Source organism: Coregonus clupeaformis, unplaced genomic scaffold (assembly GCF_020615455.1).
Source record: "Coregonus clupeaformis isolate EN_2021a unplaced genomic scaffold, ASM2061545v1 scaf0584, whole genome shotgun sequence".
NCBI classification, from domain to species: Eukaryota; Metazoa; Chordata; class Actinopteri; order Salmoniformes; family Salmonidae; genus Coregonus; species Coregonus clupeaformis.
The window spans coordinates 105,338-122,240 of NW_025534039.1; the positions used below are offsets into that span (position 1 = coordinate 105,338).

General features: G+C 42.3%; 1 protein-coding gene across 1 annotated transcript; it reads right to left on the minus strand.

Moving 5' to 3' along the window:
* Window positions 1-1,280: 1,280 nt before the first annotated feature.
* On the minus strand, window positions 1,281-15,855 carry LOC121556674. Its single transcript, XM_041870565.2, has 6 exons — window positions 15,432-15,855; window positions 14,886-15,016; window positions 11,929-12,093; window positions 2,858-3,019; window positions 2,510-2,621; window positions 1,281-2,274 (listed from the first exon to the last, which is right to left on the minus strand). Exons 1-6 carry the CDS (start codon window positions 15,712-15,714, stop codon window positions 1,319-1,321), a joined length of 1,809 nt encoding a protein of 602 aa, XP_041726499.2. The 5' UTR covers window positions 15,715-15,855; the 3' UTR covers window positions 1,281-1,318.
* Window positions 15,856-16,903: the final 1,048 nt, after the last annotated feature.

Sequence of the window (16,903 nt, forward strand, 5' to 3'; positions counted from 1 at the left end):
CTTGTTTGGTGGTGGAGCTCATTACAATAATAGCCAGTGTGTAGAATAATACCCAAATATGAAAAATACGGATAATACATATTTCTCTACCTTTGTGTACCTATTCAGGATACATCACCATGAAGCGAATGATATTTATATCCATAATTATGCATTTCTGTATAGTACAGATCAGGGACCCATGATGTAATTCCATTACTGTAATTCTGTTACCGGATGAAAATGTATTAAGACCACATTTATTTTGGTTCAATAACCAAAATAAATGTGTTCAATACTTTGTCAGGTAAGCATGAATTAAGGCACTGTCATTTCCTCATTATAAAAAAAAACATAATCAAACAACAGGACAAGGTTGTCACTTTTCATCAATTAAGCATTTTTACAGACACCATCACACCAACCTTCACCATATCATCTACTCTGCCTCATTATACTCATTCTTTCCTCTGTTTACCTCATCCAGTTCCCTACTACATCCAAAACCAACAGAAATAACTACAAACCAACTAACTAGGACTACATTATACAGTGCTATGAAAAAGTATTTGCCCCCTTTCTAATTTTCTCTACTTTTTCATATTTGCGAAAACCAAACACTGCATTCCACAGTAAGAACATCATACCAAAGGTCAAGCATGGTGGTGGTGGTGTGATGGTTTGGGGATGCTTTGCTGCCTCAGGACCTGGACGACTTGCCTTAATAGAAGGAACCATGAATTCTGCTCTGTATCAGATAATTCTACAGGAGAATGTCAAACCATCCGTCTGTGAGCTGAAGCTGAAGCGCAGCTGGGTCATGCAGCAAGACAATGATCCAAAACATACAATCAAGTCTACATGAAAATTGCTTAAAAGCAACACATTTGAAGTTTTGGAATGGCCTAGTCAATGTCCAGACCTAATCCCAATGTAGATGTTGTGGCAGGACTTGAAACGAGCAGTTCATGCTTGAAAACCCACACGGCACTGAGTTAAAGCAGTTCTGCATGGAAGAGTGGGCCAAAATTCCTCCACAGTGACGTGAGAGACTGATCAACAACTACAGGAAGCATTTGGTTGGAGTCATTGCAGCTAAAGGTGGCCCAACCAGTTATTGAGTGTAAGGGGGCAATTACTTTTTCACACAGGGGAATTGGGTGTTGCATAACTTTGTTTATGAAATGAATATGTAATTGTTGTGTTATTTGTTCACGTATGTTCCCTTGATCTAATATTAGGTTTTGGTTGAAGATCTGATAACATTCAGTATCACAAATATGCAAAAGTAGAGAAAATTAGAAAGGGGGCAAATACTTTTTCATAGCACTGTATGTCACTATACATGGGCCGTGTGCATTTTCTGCTGGTGTATACTGAGGTATCTCTTCTCTGAGAACCTCTTCCCGCAGTGATAACAGGCAAATGGCCTCTCTCCCGTGTGGACCTTCAGGTGCCTCTTCAGCTGGTGCTGGTGGGAGAACCTCTTCTCACACTGGGGGCAGCTGTAGGGTCTCTCCCCTGTGTGGACCCTCTGGTGCCTCTTCAGGCTGGACGAGTGGGAGAAACTGGCCCGGCACAGGTGGCAGCTGAATGGTTTCTCCCCCGTGTGCATCCTCTGGTGGATCTCCACCTGTTTGGGGAAACTGAAGACTTTCCCACAGAACGAACATGGGAAGCGCTTCTCTTTGCCACCGGATCTGCTGATAGCGTTACTACTACTGTCATTTGTCAATAGGCTTGTGTATCCATTTAGTATTGAGGCACTGGCATTGTCTGAGGTCTGGTTTAACATTAGGAGAGTGTGAGGAGGACGAAGGCCAGGGAGTGTCTGTGTTGTCACAGGCTCCATGTTCCAGTTGATAGATCCTATAGAAGGCATGGTGAAGGCTGCACCTGTTGGGGGGGTAACCTGAGGGGTCTCTGAATCACAACGATAGGAGCAGGATGGAGCATCGCTAGCCGAGTCTGTGTCTGTTCTCTCCCGCCGCATAGGGACACCTCCCTGTCCCTGTAGACCAAATCTAATCCTCACCCTGTTCTCAGGCAGTTTGTTGTCATGGATAATATGATTGGTTGTTGTTTTATGTTCGACTATCTGTTTCTGGTTGTGGTTAACACTGTTGTTCCCCAACCCAGAGTTGAGGACGCTGTCCCATCCGCTGATCTCCACTATGTCGCCTCTGGTCCTGGACTGCTCAGTGATGTTGTCCCCCGGGCCCTTGGCTGCACCCGTCTGGGTCTGGGAATCCAAGATGGTCGCCCAGTATCCTCTGTTAGCCTCCAGCCAATTACCTGCAGGAAGAGGTTAGAAAATAGACTTCACAAACATGGCAGAGAAAACTCTACATATGGAGTTTATTTTGTCAATTACCTGGTCAAGTTCATACATTATAATGTGTGTTTTTGTTTGCAAACATAAGTTGTATTGATTTAATCTTATGAATGAAGAAAAAACAATAGCCAGGAGTATCACTATTCCCACTGAAGATATATTACTGTATGTTTGCTATATGTATTTCTCCCTTACCTTGCTCCCCCATCTTTAGTCCACTCAGCAGATCAATACTCTCTGGTCTGTCTTCTATTGTCTCCTCTTTGACCAGCAGAAGATCAGGCTTCCCATCCTCCATGTCTACGGACTGTAAGAGATACAGAGTGAGAGGATGTTGGATCAAGAAATCTGATATGAGCACCCTGCTATGGAGCATCTTCTGATTGGGCAATGAGGGATTGCTATGAGTACAACGCAAACATGTTAGTTGATTTAATACAATATTAATGGTTGGATAATTCAATGGCATGGTCCCACACTTAAGACAAAATGAATTAAGACCTGACCAAATACCATTCGGACAGTAGTTCACAGTGGGCTCACCTCAGTGAGACTGTGTGTGGTCCTATGCTGCTCAGCTGGTTCCTCTGTGGGTTCAGGAGGAGGTGTAGTCTGGTTGTCCTCCATGACCATGGTCCCCTCAGGGTTCCCCAGACCCTCTTCACATCCCTCCTTCACCAGCAGCACCTCTGGACCCTCCTCCTCCTGGAAGAGAGAGGTGATACAGATTACACAGACATACACTCCCTCAGGTACGTACACACAGATGTTTGAGTCCTATACTGTAGTTAAATAATGACTTCATCATTGTTAAGCTCATCATGGTGGACATAAATATGATGTTGTGGGTAAAAATAAGTCAGCTATGATAAGTCAAATGTCAGACAAACCTGACTAAACTATTTTGACATGTACAGTAGGTGTTTGTGTGTGGGAATGTGTAGGTATTACAGTAAGCCAAAACGGGGGTGGAGCCAAAACAACAAAACGTGCCACTGTCCCAATACTTTTGGAGCTCACTGTATATTTAGTTATAAAGCGCTGTCAGGTGTATGCAAAATAGGGTGATATCAGATGTAATGTATACTAAAGAGAGTCTCAATGAAAGACTTAGAATGAAAATTCCCATTTTGTGTTTATTAAATATAAACATATTTTAAATACACCATATGAAAACCACACATACACATACCTAAACTACAAATCTGCATGATAAACTACATTAATTTTCTAATTAAAAGTGTCTTGGTAGAGAAATTAAGTAGATGAATGGAAGTTATGAAATAAGCATTTGGGGAAATCATATACAGTGCCTTCAGAACGTATTCACACCCCTTGACTTTTTCCACATTTAGTTGTCAACGATCTACACATAATAGATGTCAAAGTGGAAGTAAAATTCTAATATTTGTATAAAAAATAAAACACTAATATATCATAATTAGATACAGCGGGGGGGAAAAGTATTTAGTCAGCCACCAATTGTGCAAGTTCTCCCACTTAAAAAGATGAGAGAGGCCTGTAATTTTCATCATAGTGTACACGTCAACTATGACAGACAAAATGAGAAAAAAAAATCCAGAAAATCACATTGTAGGATTTTTAATGAATTTATTTGCAAATTATGGTGGAAAATAAGTATTTGGTCAATAACAAAAGTTTCTCAATACTTTGTTATACAGTGGGGAAAAAAAGTATTTAGTCAGCCACCAATTGTGCAAGTTCTCCCACTTAAAAAGATGAGAGAGGCCTGTAATTTTCATCATAGGTACACGTCAACTATGACAGACAAATTGAGAAAAAAATTCCAGAAAATCACTTTGTAGGATTTTTTATGAATGTATTTGCAAATTATGGTGGAAAATAAGTATTTGGTCACCTACAAACAAGCAAGATTTCTGGCTCTCACAGACCTGTAACTTCTTCTTTAAGAGGCTCCTCTGTCCTCCACTCATTACCTGTATTAATGGCACCTGTTTGAACTTGTTATCAGTATAAAAGACACCTGTCCACAACCTCAAACAGTCACACTCCAAACTCCACTATGGCCAAGACCAACGAGCTGTCAAAGGACACCAGAAACAAAATTGTAGACCTGCACCAGGCTGGGAAGACTGAATCTGCAATAGGTAAGCAGCTTGGTTTGAAGAAATCAACTGTGGGAGCAATTATTAGGAAATGGAAGACATACAAGACCACTGATAATCTCCCTCGATCTGGGGGACACAGGTCAAACGTTTTCTGTAAGTCTTCACAAGGTTTTCACACACTGTTGCTGTTATTTTGGCCCATTCCTCCATGCAGATCTCCTCTAGAGCAGTGATGTTTTGGGGCTGTCGCTGGGCAACACAGACTTTCAACTCCCTCCAAAGATTTTCTATGGGGTTGAGATCTGGAGACTGGCTAGGCCACTCCAGAACCTTGAAATGCTTCTTACGAAGCCACTCCTTCGTTGCCCGGGCAGTGTGTTTGGGATCATTGTCATGCTGAAAGACCCAGCCACGTTTCATCTTCAATGCCCTTGTTGATGGAAGGAGGTTTTCACTCAAAATCTCACGATACATGGCCCCATTCATTCTTTCCTTTACACGGATCAGTCGTCCTGGTCCCTTTGCAGAAAAACAGCCCCAAAGCATGATGTTTCCACCCCCATGCTTCACAGTAGGTATGGTGTTCTTTGGATGCAACTCAGCATTCTTTGTCCTCCAAACATGACGAGTTGAGTTTTTACCAAAAAGTTATATTTTGGTTTCATCTGACCATATGACATTCTCCCAATCCTCTTCTGGATCATCCAAATGCACTCTAGCAAACTTCAGACGGGCCTGGACATGTACTGGCTTAAGCAGGGGGACACGTCTCGCACTGCAGGATTTGAGTCCCTGGCGGCGTAGTGTGTTACTGATGGTAGGCTTTGTTACTTTGGTCCCAGCTCTCTGCAGGTCATTCACTAGGTCCCCCCGAGTGGTTCTGGGATTTTTGCTCACCGTTCTTGTGATCATTTTGACCCCACGGGGTGAGATCTTGCGTGGAGCCCCAGATCGAGGGAGATTATCAGTGGTCTTGTATGTCTTCCATTTCCTAATAATTGCTCCCACAGTTGATTTCTTCAAACCAAGCTGCTTACCTATTGCAGATTCAGTCTTCCCAGCCTGGTGCAGGTCTACAATTTTGTTTCTGGTGTCCTTTGACAGCTCTTTGGTCTTGGCCATAGTGGAGTTTGGAGTGTGACTGTTTGAGGTTGTGAACAGGTGTCTTTAATACTGATAACAAGTTCAAACAGGTGCCATTAATACAGGTAACGAGTGGAGGACAGAGGAGCCTCTTAAAGAAGAAGTTACAGGTCTGTGAGAGCCAGAAATCTCTCACAGACCTGTAACAGTCCAACTTCTTAATTACAGGCCTCTCTCATCTTTTTAAGTGGGAGAACTTGCACAATTGGTGGCTGACTAAATACTTTTTCCCCACTGTAAGTATTTAACCCCCTGAGTCAACACATGTGTCAAGGGGTCACCTTTGGCAGCGATTACAGCTTTGAGCCTTTCTGGGTAAGTCTAAGAGCTTTCCACACCTGGATTAACCAACAATTGCCCATTATTCTCGACAAAATTCTTCAAGCTTTTGAAGCTGTGTGCCAGAAGAGAAAATAACTTATGAAAGCTGCTAAAGTGCGTGGGTACATTGCTTACATCCGCTATGACAGGCTCATTGTCCACCCTCCCTCCCAAAAGCCTGGAATGGATGAGCGAGCCAAGCCTATGGGTTCGTACACCGCAGCAAACACACACACCCCAACTGATTAATGGACTGATGTTTTTTTTTCTCATACTTTGTTTGTTCTTTTCCATATTATGTCTGTCTATCTCTGAGAAGCTACCAAGGAAAGGGCAAAAAAAATTGCTCATATTAATATATGTAGCCTTAGAAATAAGGTTAATTAAATCAATAACTTGCTAACATCAGATAGCATTCATATATTAGCCATTTCTGCGACTCACTTAGAGAATTCCTTTGATGATACACCAGTACCAATACAAGGATATAACATCTATAGAAGAGACAGGAATGTGTATGGGGGAGGTGTTGCTATATACCGTGCCTTCGGAAAGTATTCAGACCCCTTGACTTTTTCCACATTTTGTTACGTTATAGCCTTATTCTAAAATGGAATAAATAAATAAAAATCTCAGCAATCTACACACAATACCCCATAATGACAAAAGCGAAAAAGGGTTTAGACATTCTTGCTAATTTATTAAAAAACAAAAATACCTTATTTACATAAGTATCCAGACCCTTTGTTATGAGACTCGAAATTGAGCTCAGGTGCATCCTGTTTCCATTGATCATCCTTGATGTTTCTACAACTTGATTGGAGTCCACCTGTGGTAAATTCAATTGATTGGACATGATTGGGAAAGGCACACACTTGTCTATATAAGCTCTGACACACAGTGCGTGTCAGAGCAAAAACCAAGCCATGAGGTCGAAGGAATTGTTCGTAGACCTCCGAGACAAGATCGTGTCGAGGCACAGATCTGGGGAAGGGTACCAAAACATTTCTGCAGCATTGAAGGTCCCCAAGAACACAGTGGGCTCCATCATTTTTAAATGGAAGAAGTTTGGAACCACCAAGACTCTTCCTAGAGCTGGCCGCCCGGCCAAACTGAGCAATCGGGGGAGAAGGGCCTTGGTCTAAATGTGCTCTAGAGTTCCTCTGTGGAGATGGGAGAACCTGCTCCAGAGTGCTCAGGAACTCAGACTGGGGTGAAGGTTCACCTTCCAACAGGACAACGACGCGAAGTACACAGCCAAGACAACGCAGGAGTGGCTCTGGGACAAGTCTCTGAATGTCCTTGAGTGGCGAGCCTGGACTTGAACCCGATCGAACATCTCGAGAGACCTGAAAATAGCTGTGCAGCGACGATCTGCAGAGAAGAATGGGAGAAACTCCCCAAATACAGGTGTTCCAAGCTTGTAGCGTCATACACTCTAAAAAGGTAAAGGTTCCTGGAGGATCCTTTAGGGGTTCTTCAAATTGAAACTGTGGGGGAACCCCTATAAGTTCTTCGAAGAACCCTTTTAGTAGATCCTCAAATAACCTTTTGAATAACCTTTTGGGGTAAATTGTAACTACCCCCCCCCTCCCCTATTATTATTATTATTAATTAGTAGTAATAATAATAATAATAATAATAATAATACGCATAACAATAACACAATATTTTAGTTGTCAATATCTATTATGATTTTAGTGGGAAAGCAGAATAAAAAAATCAAAATAGGAGGTCAACTCCCAGCAGAGTCCCAAGTCCAATGGGTATATCCTCTGGCGTGTTGATGTTAATGAGTTGATGTTCTCCGTATCCATAGCCATAATGATTTTGCAGTGTGGTGATCGAAGAGGTTTCCTGTTATATTCATCAGTGTAGGGAGGGTGAATTTTAATTATACAGATGTTTAACAAAACATGCACACAACAGTATTCATACCTTGGTTTTTGTGGTAAATGTGATAATGGTTTTCATACACATACCAAGTCCATAATGTAGAGGCCTATGGGATTTGCATTTAAGAGGTAAGGGAGGAGGATAGTACATGTGATCTACATGATATACACCAAAACCAATTGATATACCATTGTATGCCTCCTCGTCTGTATACCTGAAGACACAGACACAAAAGTGAGCAGTTCATTCATCTGCACCCAATACAGCTAGCCTTCAACATATTCTTATAGCATACATAACGTTACCTCTTTGTTGATTGATATCCATTGAATTGTATCCATTTTCTGTTTTAGACAGATTTGCACAAATATGAAAAGATAGATGGCATCATCATAAAACAATATCAATTTAGATCATACAAGGGACAAACCTTACCTTCAATTGAGGAGATCTTAAAACATTTAGTTAAGTGCCTGCACCTGCTGTCCTTTCAAATCCAAATGTTTCAGCTGGGCAGTTAGGTTCCTGCAAGAACCCCCACCAACTAAGGAGGTTCCTCGATGAACCCCACCTCCTATGGGGTTCTTGGAAGAACCTTTTAGAGGCAATTTTCAGTGCCAAGAACCCTAAGGTTCTTCAAAGAACTTTGAGGATCTTAGAATAACCCTTGTTGAATCCCTAATTTTTAGAGTGTACCCAAGACGACTCGAGGCTGTAATCGCTGCCAAAGGTGCTTCAACAAAGTACTGAGTAAAGGGTTTGAATACCTTCCGAAGGCACTGTGTGTGTGTGTGTGTATATATATAAATTATATACACTACCAGTCAAAGGTTTGGACACACCTACTCATTCCAGGGTTTTTCTTTATTTTTACGATTTTCTACATTGTAGAATAATAGTGAAGACATCAAATCTATGAAATAACACATGGAATCATATAGTAACCAAAAAAGTGTTAAACAAATCAAAATATATTTTATATTTGAGATTCTTTAAAGTAGCCACCCTTTGCCTTGACGACAGCTTTGCACACTCTTGGCATTCTTTCAACCAGCTTCATGAGGTAGTCAACCTTGAATGCATTTCAATTAACTGGTGTGCCTTGTTAAAAGTTAATTTGTAGAATTTATTTCCTTCTTAATGCGTTTGGGCCAATCAGTTGTGTTGTGACAAGGTAGGGGGGTGGTATACAGAAGATAGCCCTAATTTGTAGAATTTATTTCCTTCTCAATGAGTTTGAGCCAATCAGTTGTGTTGTGACAAGGTAGGGGGGTGGTATACAGAAGATAGCCCTATTTGGTAAAAGACCAAGTCCATATTATGGCAAGAACAGCTCAAATAAGCAAATAGAAACGACAGTCCATCATTACCTTAAGACATGAAGGTCAATGTCAATACGGAAAATGTCAAGAACTTTGAACGTTTCTTCAAGTGCAGTCGCAAAAATCATAATGCGCTATTATGAAACTGGCTCACATGAGGACCGCCACAGGAAAGGAAGACCCAGAGTTACCTCTGCTGCAGAGGATAAGTTCATTAGAGTTACCAGCTACAGAAATTGCAGCCCAAATAAAAGCTTCACAGAGTTCAAGTAACAGACACATCTCAACATCAACTGTTCAGAGGAGACTGAGTGAATCAGGCCTTCATCGTCGAATTGCTGCAAAGAAACCACTACTAAAGGTCACCAATAAGAAGAAGAGACCTGCTTGGGACAAGAAACACGAGCAGTGGACATTAGACCGGTGGAAATGTGTCCTTTGGTCTGATGAGTCCAAATCTGAGATTTTTGGTTCAAACTGCCGTGTCTTTGTGAGACGCAGAGTAGGTGAACGGATGATCTCTGCATGTGTAGTTCCCACCGTAAAGCATGGAGGAAGAGGTGTTATGGTGTGGGGGTGCTTTTCTGATGACACACTGTCTGTGATTTATTTATGTGTGTATATACTGAACAAAAATATAAACGCAACATGCAACAATTTAAGATTTTACTGCATTACAGTTCATATAAGGAAATCAGTCAATTGAAATAAATAAATTAGGCCCTAATTCCACATGACTGGGAATACAGATGTGCATCTGTTGGTCACAGATACCTTCAAAAAAAAGATACGGGTGTGGATCAGAATACCAGTCAGTATCTGGTGTGACCACCATTTGCCTCATGCAGCGCGACACATTTTAGCGAAAAACTTTTTTTAAAATGTTTTATGTGAAGTCATGACGTCTGCTGTTTTTAATCGACACAAGATAGTTAAATTGAAACGCACCGCAATAGGCAATTGTCACATCTATTTTCTATGCAAATGTTATACATGTCAATAAAAAATCTCTGGACAAATTAATGGAAACATAGTTAATGAGTTGAACCAGGTGTTTTTTTGTCTGGGGCTACAACAAAAATGTGTGCTGTTGGGGGTACTCGAGGCCTGGAGTTAGGAACCACTGGCCTACACAGGACTAACACATTTTTTATACACTGAGTGCACAAAATATTAGGAACACCTTCCTAATATTGAGTTACACCCCCTTTTGCCATCAGAACATCCTCAATTCGCCGCGGCATTGACTCAAAGGTCTCCAGTGCTTCCCAGAGTTGTGTCAAGTTGGTTGGATGTCCTTTGGGTGGTGGACCATTCTTGATACACAAGGGAAACAACAGCGTTGCAGTTCTTGACACACTCAAACCGGTGCGCCTGGCACTTACTAAAACTTTTGTCTTGCCCATTCACCCTCTGAATGGCACACATACACAATCAATGTCTCAATTGTCTCAAGGCTTACAAAATATACTTTAACCTGTCTCCTGCCCTTCATCTACACTGATTTAAGTGGATTTAACAGGTGACATCAATAAGGAATCACACTGTAGGTTTCACCTGGATTCACTTGGTCAGTCTGTCATGGAAAGAGCAGTTGTTCCTTATGTTTTGTACACTCAGTGCCTATCACACAATGTCTGGAAGCAATATTCCACCTGAATATTCAACACTGAAATCTCTTACAGTCGTAATTCCAAATGCAACTGTGGATCTTTTGACAATTCATCTTTGTCTTTAATGCAGGGTTTGATCTCAACGTCAGAAGCTATCGAGGGGAATGGTTACTTTCAATGGAATGCTTTTCTGCTGGTGTATCCTGAGGTAGCTCCTCTCTGAGAACCTCTTCCTTCAGTGTGAATCACCTCTCTCCCATGTGGACCTTCAGGTGCATCTTCAGCTGGTGTTGGCGGTAGAATCTCTTCTCACACTGGGATCAGCTGTATTATTTATCCCCTGTGTGGACCCTCTGGTGTCTCTTCAGGTTGCCAGCATGGGCAAAGCGCATGTTACACTGGGTACAGCTGAAGGGTTTCTCCCCTGTGTGGACCCTCTGGTGCCTCTTCAGGTCACCAGCCTGGGCGAAGCAAATGTGACACTGGGTACAGCTGTACGGTTTCTCCCCTGTGTGGACCCTCTGGTGGATCTCCACCTTCTGGGGGCAGCTGAAGCCTTTATTACAGAACATGCAGAGGAAACGTTTCTCTTTACTTTTGCCTGATGTTGCTCCCCCACCCCGAGCCTGGGCTCTAACCCTGTCGTTTGAGTTCAATACCTGATCGAAAAGGACGTGGCTGTGTGAATCGGAAGGCCCCATTGACATGGACACTGGGTTGCGATCCCTGAAAGCGTGTAAAGGGGAGTGGGTCGTAACATTTGGATTTGTCTCAAAGCTTTCCCTGTAGTCTAAGAAGTCACTGGTGTTGCCCTGCGATTGTCCTTCTGTTAAGTGAGTCTTGTCTACATTCCATGTCAGAGGAGTGTCGCCTTCCACTTTCACAGTCACCTCATCTACGACCAGAACCTCCCCTTTCTTATCTAGGCACCCTTCAGAGTATACACTACTACTGTACCTGTTCCAATCCCCTCTCATTGGATTAGTCTGTGTATCTAAGCCCACAGGCATGTCACCAGGTATCATCTCTGTCTCTGTAGCGTATGAACAGGACGGATCATTGACAGTCTGTAACACGTCACCTGAGTCCTGATGGGACAGAACCGTCGTCGGGTTACCATAAAGTAAATACTCTGAGAGGGGAGCAGGAAGACAGCCCAGTCGCCCCAGCCCCGTTGAAGTCTTGGAGTATGTCTCTGTCTTGAAGATGGTGTTCGGCGTTCCACTGACCTCCGTGATGCTGCTGGGCTGCGCTGGGGCGGTGGTGGGGTCCTCTGTGGCTACAGCAGGACTACTCTGCGCTCCAGTCTGGCTGTCTCTGCTGTTCTGGGGGTCCTCCTCTCCTTCAGACCTCTCCTGCTTGACCCCAGGACCTGCAGCCTCTGCATCTGCAGACTGACAAAAGAAAAGAGAAGGTTATTACCGGTACATGAGTTTAATTGGATAACAATGTCATAGAGAAGTCTCACAAGCTCATAAATGAGGATGTAGATGTACAGTGCATTCCGAAAGTATTCAGACCCCTTCACTTTTTCCACATTTTTTTACGTTACAGCCTTATCCTAAAATGGGTTAAATGAAAACATTTCCTCATCAATCTACTCACAATACTCTATAATGACAAAGCGAAAACAGGTTTTGGCAGAAGGTCTTGCAAATGTATTAAAAATAAAAAACAGAAATACATTGTTTTGCTATATCGAAATTGAGCTAAGGTGCATCCTGGTTCGATTGATCATCCTTGAGATGTTTCTACAACTTAATTGGAGTCCACCTGTGGTAAATTCTATTGATTGGACATGATTTGGAAAGGTACACACCTGTCTATATAAGGACCCACAGTTGACAGTGCATGTCAGAGCAAAAACCAAGCCATGAGGTTGAAGGAATTGTCCGTAGAGCGCCGAGACAAGATTGTGTCAAGGCACAGATCTGGGAAAGGGTACCAAAAAAAATTCTGCAGCATTGAAGGTTCCCAAGAACACAGTGGCCTCCATTATTCTTAAAATGGAAGAAGTTTGTAAACACCAATACTCTTCCTAGATCTGGCCGCCTTTCTAGATCTGGCAATCGGGGGACAAGGGCCTTGGTCAGGGAGGTGATCAAGAACCCGATGGTCACTCTGACAGAGCTCCCGAGTTCCTCTGTGGTGATGGGAGAACCTTCCAGAAGGACAACCATCTCTGCAGCACTCCACCAATCAGGCCTTTATAGTAGTGGCCAGACGGAAGCCACTCCTCAGTAAAAGGCACATGACAGCCCGCTTGTAGTTTGCCAAAAGGTACCTAAAGGACTCTCAGACCATGAGAAACAAGATTCTCTGGTCTGATGAAACCAAGATTGAACTCTTTGGCCTGAATGCTAAGCGTCACGTCTGGAGGAAACCAGGCACCGCTCATCACCTGGCCAATACCATCCCTACGGTGAAGCATGGCGGTGGCAGCATCATGCTGTGGAGATGTTTTTCAGCGGCAGGGACTGGGAGACTAGTCAGGATAGAGGGAAAGATGAACGGAGCAAAGTACAGAGAGATCCTTGAGGAAAACCTGCTCAGGACCTCAGACTGGGGTGAAGGTTCACCTTCCAACAGGACAATGACCCTAAGCACACAGCCAAGCCAACGCAGGAGTGGCTTCGGGACAAGTCTCTGAATGTCCTTGAGTGGCCCAGCCAGAGCACGGACTTGAACCCGATCTAACATCTCTGGAGAGACCTGAAAATAGCTGTGCAGCGACGCTCCCCATCCAACCTGACAGAGCTTGAAAGGATCTGCAGAGAAGAATGGGAGAAACTCCCCAAATACAGGTGTTTTTTATTTTATTTTTATTTATTTTTATTTCACCTTTATTTAACCAGGTAAACCAGTTGAGAACAGGTTCTCATTTACAACTGCGACCTGGCCAAGATAAAGCAAAGCAGTGCAATAGAAACAACACAGAGTTACATATGGGGTAAAAAAACAAAGTCAAAAATACAACAGAAAATATATATACAGTGTGTGCAAATGTAGCAAGTTATGGAGGTAAGGCAATAAATAGGCTATAGTGCAGAATAATTACAATAGTATTAACACTGGAATGCTAGATGTGCAAGAGATGATGTGCAAATAGAGATACTGGGGTGCAAAAGAGCAAAATAAATAACAATATAGGGATGAGGTAGTTGGGTGGGCTAATTTCAGATGGGCTGTGTACAGGTGCAGTGATCGGTAAGGTGCTCTGACAACTGATGCTTAAAGTTATTGAGGGAGATAAGAGTCTCCAGCTTCAGAGATTTTTGCAATTCGTTCCAGTCATTGGCAGCAGAGAACTGGAAGGAATGGCGGCCAAAGGAGGTGTTGGCTTTGGGAATGACCAGTGAGATATACCTGCTGGAGCGCAGACTACGGGTGGGTGCTGCTATGGTGACCAATGAGCTAAGATAAGGCGGGGATTTGCCTAGCAGTGATTTATAGATGGCCTGGAGCCAGTGGGTTTGACGACGAACATGTAGTGAGGACCAGCCAACAAGAGCGTACAGGTCACAGTGGTGGGTAGTGTATGGGGCTTTGGAGACAAAACGGATGGCACTGTGATAGACTACATCCAATTTGCTGAGTAGAGTGTTGGAGGCTATTTTGTAAATGACATCGCCGAAGTCAAGGATCGGTAGGATAGTCAGTTTTACGAGGGCATGTTTGGCAGCATGAGTGAAGGAGGCTTTGTTGCGAAATAGGAAGCCGATTCTAGATTTAACTTTGGATTGGAGATTCTTTATGTGAGTCTGGAAGTTGAGTTTACAGTCTAACCAGACACCTAGGTGTACCACGCTTGTAGCGTCATACCCAAGAAGACTTGAGGCTGTAATCGCTGCCAAAGGTGCTTCAACAAAGTACTGAGTAAAGGGTCTGAATACTTATGTAAAAGTCATATTTCAGTTTTGTAATAAATTTGGAAAAATATATAAAATCCTGTTTTTGCTTTGTCATTATGGGGTATTGTGTGTAGACTGATGAGGGGAAAAAACGATTTAATCAATTTTAGAAAAAGGCTGTAATGTAACAAAATGTGGAAAAAGTGAAGAGGTCTGAATACTTTCCGAATGCACTGTAAGCAAGTGAATAGCTGAAGAGGCGCCTTTCTGAAATTAACGGGCCACATTTGATTTACAAAGTAACTACTTCTTTTATGCAACACTATTACACTAACCTCTATTATGATAATGTGCTGGGTTGAGGTTCCACTCCCTTCATCAACCGTGATTGGTTGGTCGTCTCTCCATATATTGTGTCCCGCTGGCTTCACAAAGCTCCTGTGGCCTCCAGTGAGATGTCCTTCACCTGAGAATGATTGAGGGAAAAGAGGTGGTTAGATACTGTCAATGCTCAATGGTATAATGTACACTATTGACAGTTTTGACACTGTCTAGAATAGGCAAAGATGTAAGGTAACACTTCGCATAACTTCATGATATACTATTTATAGATCAATTGATTATGTTCCATGCATCATATTGTTTTCAATTATAAAGAATAGGAAATGATTGTAAATCAAAATCTTGGTTATTGTGTCTTTGTTCAAGATAGCTAAGTAATCAGGGGAATTATTCCATACAATCCAAAAACTGACCAACACCCAACTTTGGTTAACCATATGAGGTTAACGCATGTAAAGCCACATGTGCGCTGAGGGGAACGGGGTGGGGTGCTGGAACGAGCGCTAAACCCGGCAGTCTTGGCCTTCTGCAAAATGTACCTCTTGCCATTCCTCTGTTTCGGTCGAGGATCTTGACACTTCTAGGACGACTGGCGAGGACGCGCTCTCGCATTGTCCTCTCTGCGCGCTCCCGTGCCACCTTCAGTTCAAGTAGCTGTAGTTTCCTCCGCAATGTCCTGTTTTCTTTCTGGCTTTGAGTTATTTCCAAACGAAACACTGCATAGTCGTCGTCTACGAGTTTACAGATCTCTGACACGGCTGCATTCGCCAGTACCTCCATGACGGAGGCTATTTGAGTGTGAAAAACCATACAGTTAGCCATTGTTAGCAGCTAAATAACATATGTCAACCAAGTCCTGTCTCCAACGCGAAGTAAAAAACGCTAACCTGGAAATTGTAATTGGACACTGGGGTTTTGTCGTTTGGGCAAAAGTCCGACCAAAGGCAGTACATTATATGGTTTAGAAACTCTTTAATTAAGTACTTCCGAGTCACGGATTTTTGGAATCCTTCTGAATAAGAGTCCTGTTCTGTACACCTTGTAAATTAATAATTAGGGCCAAAATAATAGAAAATGTCCACAATTATCGATATATTTCATAATAAAAATCATACAGAGTAATTAAAAGTATTTATATTTGATTTATTTGTTTACCCTTTAAAGCCTAAATGGTCAACAAAGTTTTTTGTGTGTGTAGTCCTATCATTTATTGGACTGTACCACAGGAGGTTGGTGGCATCTTAATTGGGGAAGACGGGCTCATGGTAAGGGCTGGAGTGGAATAAATGGAATGGTATCAATTACATCAAACACATTCTAAGTCTGCTAACATTTCCTCATAAAATCTTACGAATTTCAACCATTTGTATTATTTATTTTTTACCATCTTCATTGAAGGGCTTTTATTTTGAAGGGAAATCGCCAAGGTCACGGCCTTATTCTTGCCAGCTCTTGCATGTTCTTGCTGGCAGGATGGAGGAAAGAGAAATGATTTTATAGGCCTATAGCTTGCCAGCTTGTAGTCCTAAAAACCACAAATGATTTAGCATTTTCTACCTCTTGTTCGTTAGGAGATCTTATACATTTTGTTCTATGAGATAATATCAGTCAGTTAACATGACCTTTATGAATTATGAAGCCTTTATGTGCTTGTTTTGATTATATAAATGCTTCAAAATTCACAAAAAGTGATGTTAGCTGATGAAGATTATTTTCGGCGTTTATCAAAAAAAAACTCCAAAAACCCCATTAATTTCCCCATAGGCTTTGGCCAACGACCCATTGCGGAGCTGGCCTCCGTTAGTGCCTATAAAAAGACGCCATTACTATTGCTCTATATTGGTAGGCGTCATAGCTCAAAGGGCGTGGCTAACTGAGGGTATGCGCGCTGTTCTTTGAAAAATGGTTCTGCTTATTACGTTACACATCAAATCTTTCACGATCAGTATCTTTCAAACTCAGAGCAAACTTGTTTAGAAAAATAACCGTAACTAACCACGTTTCCATCCAA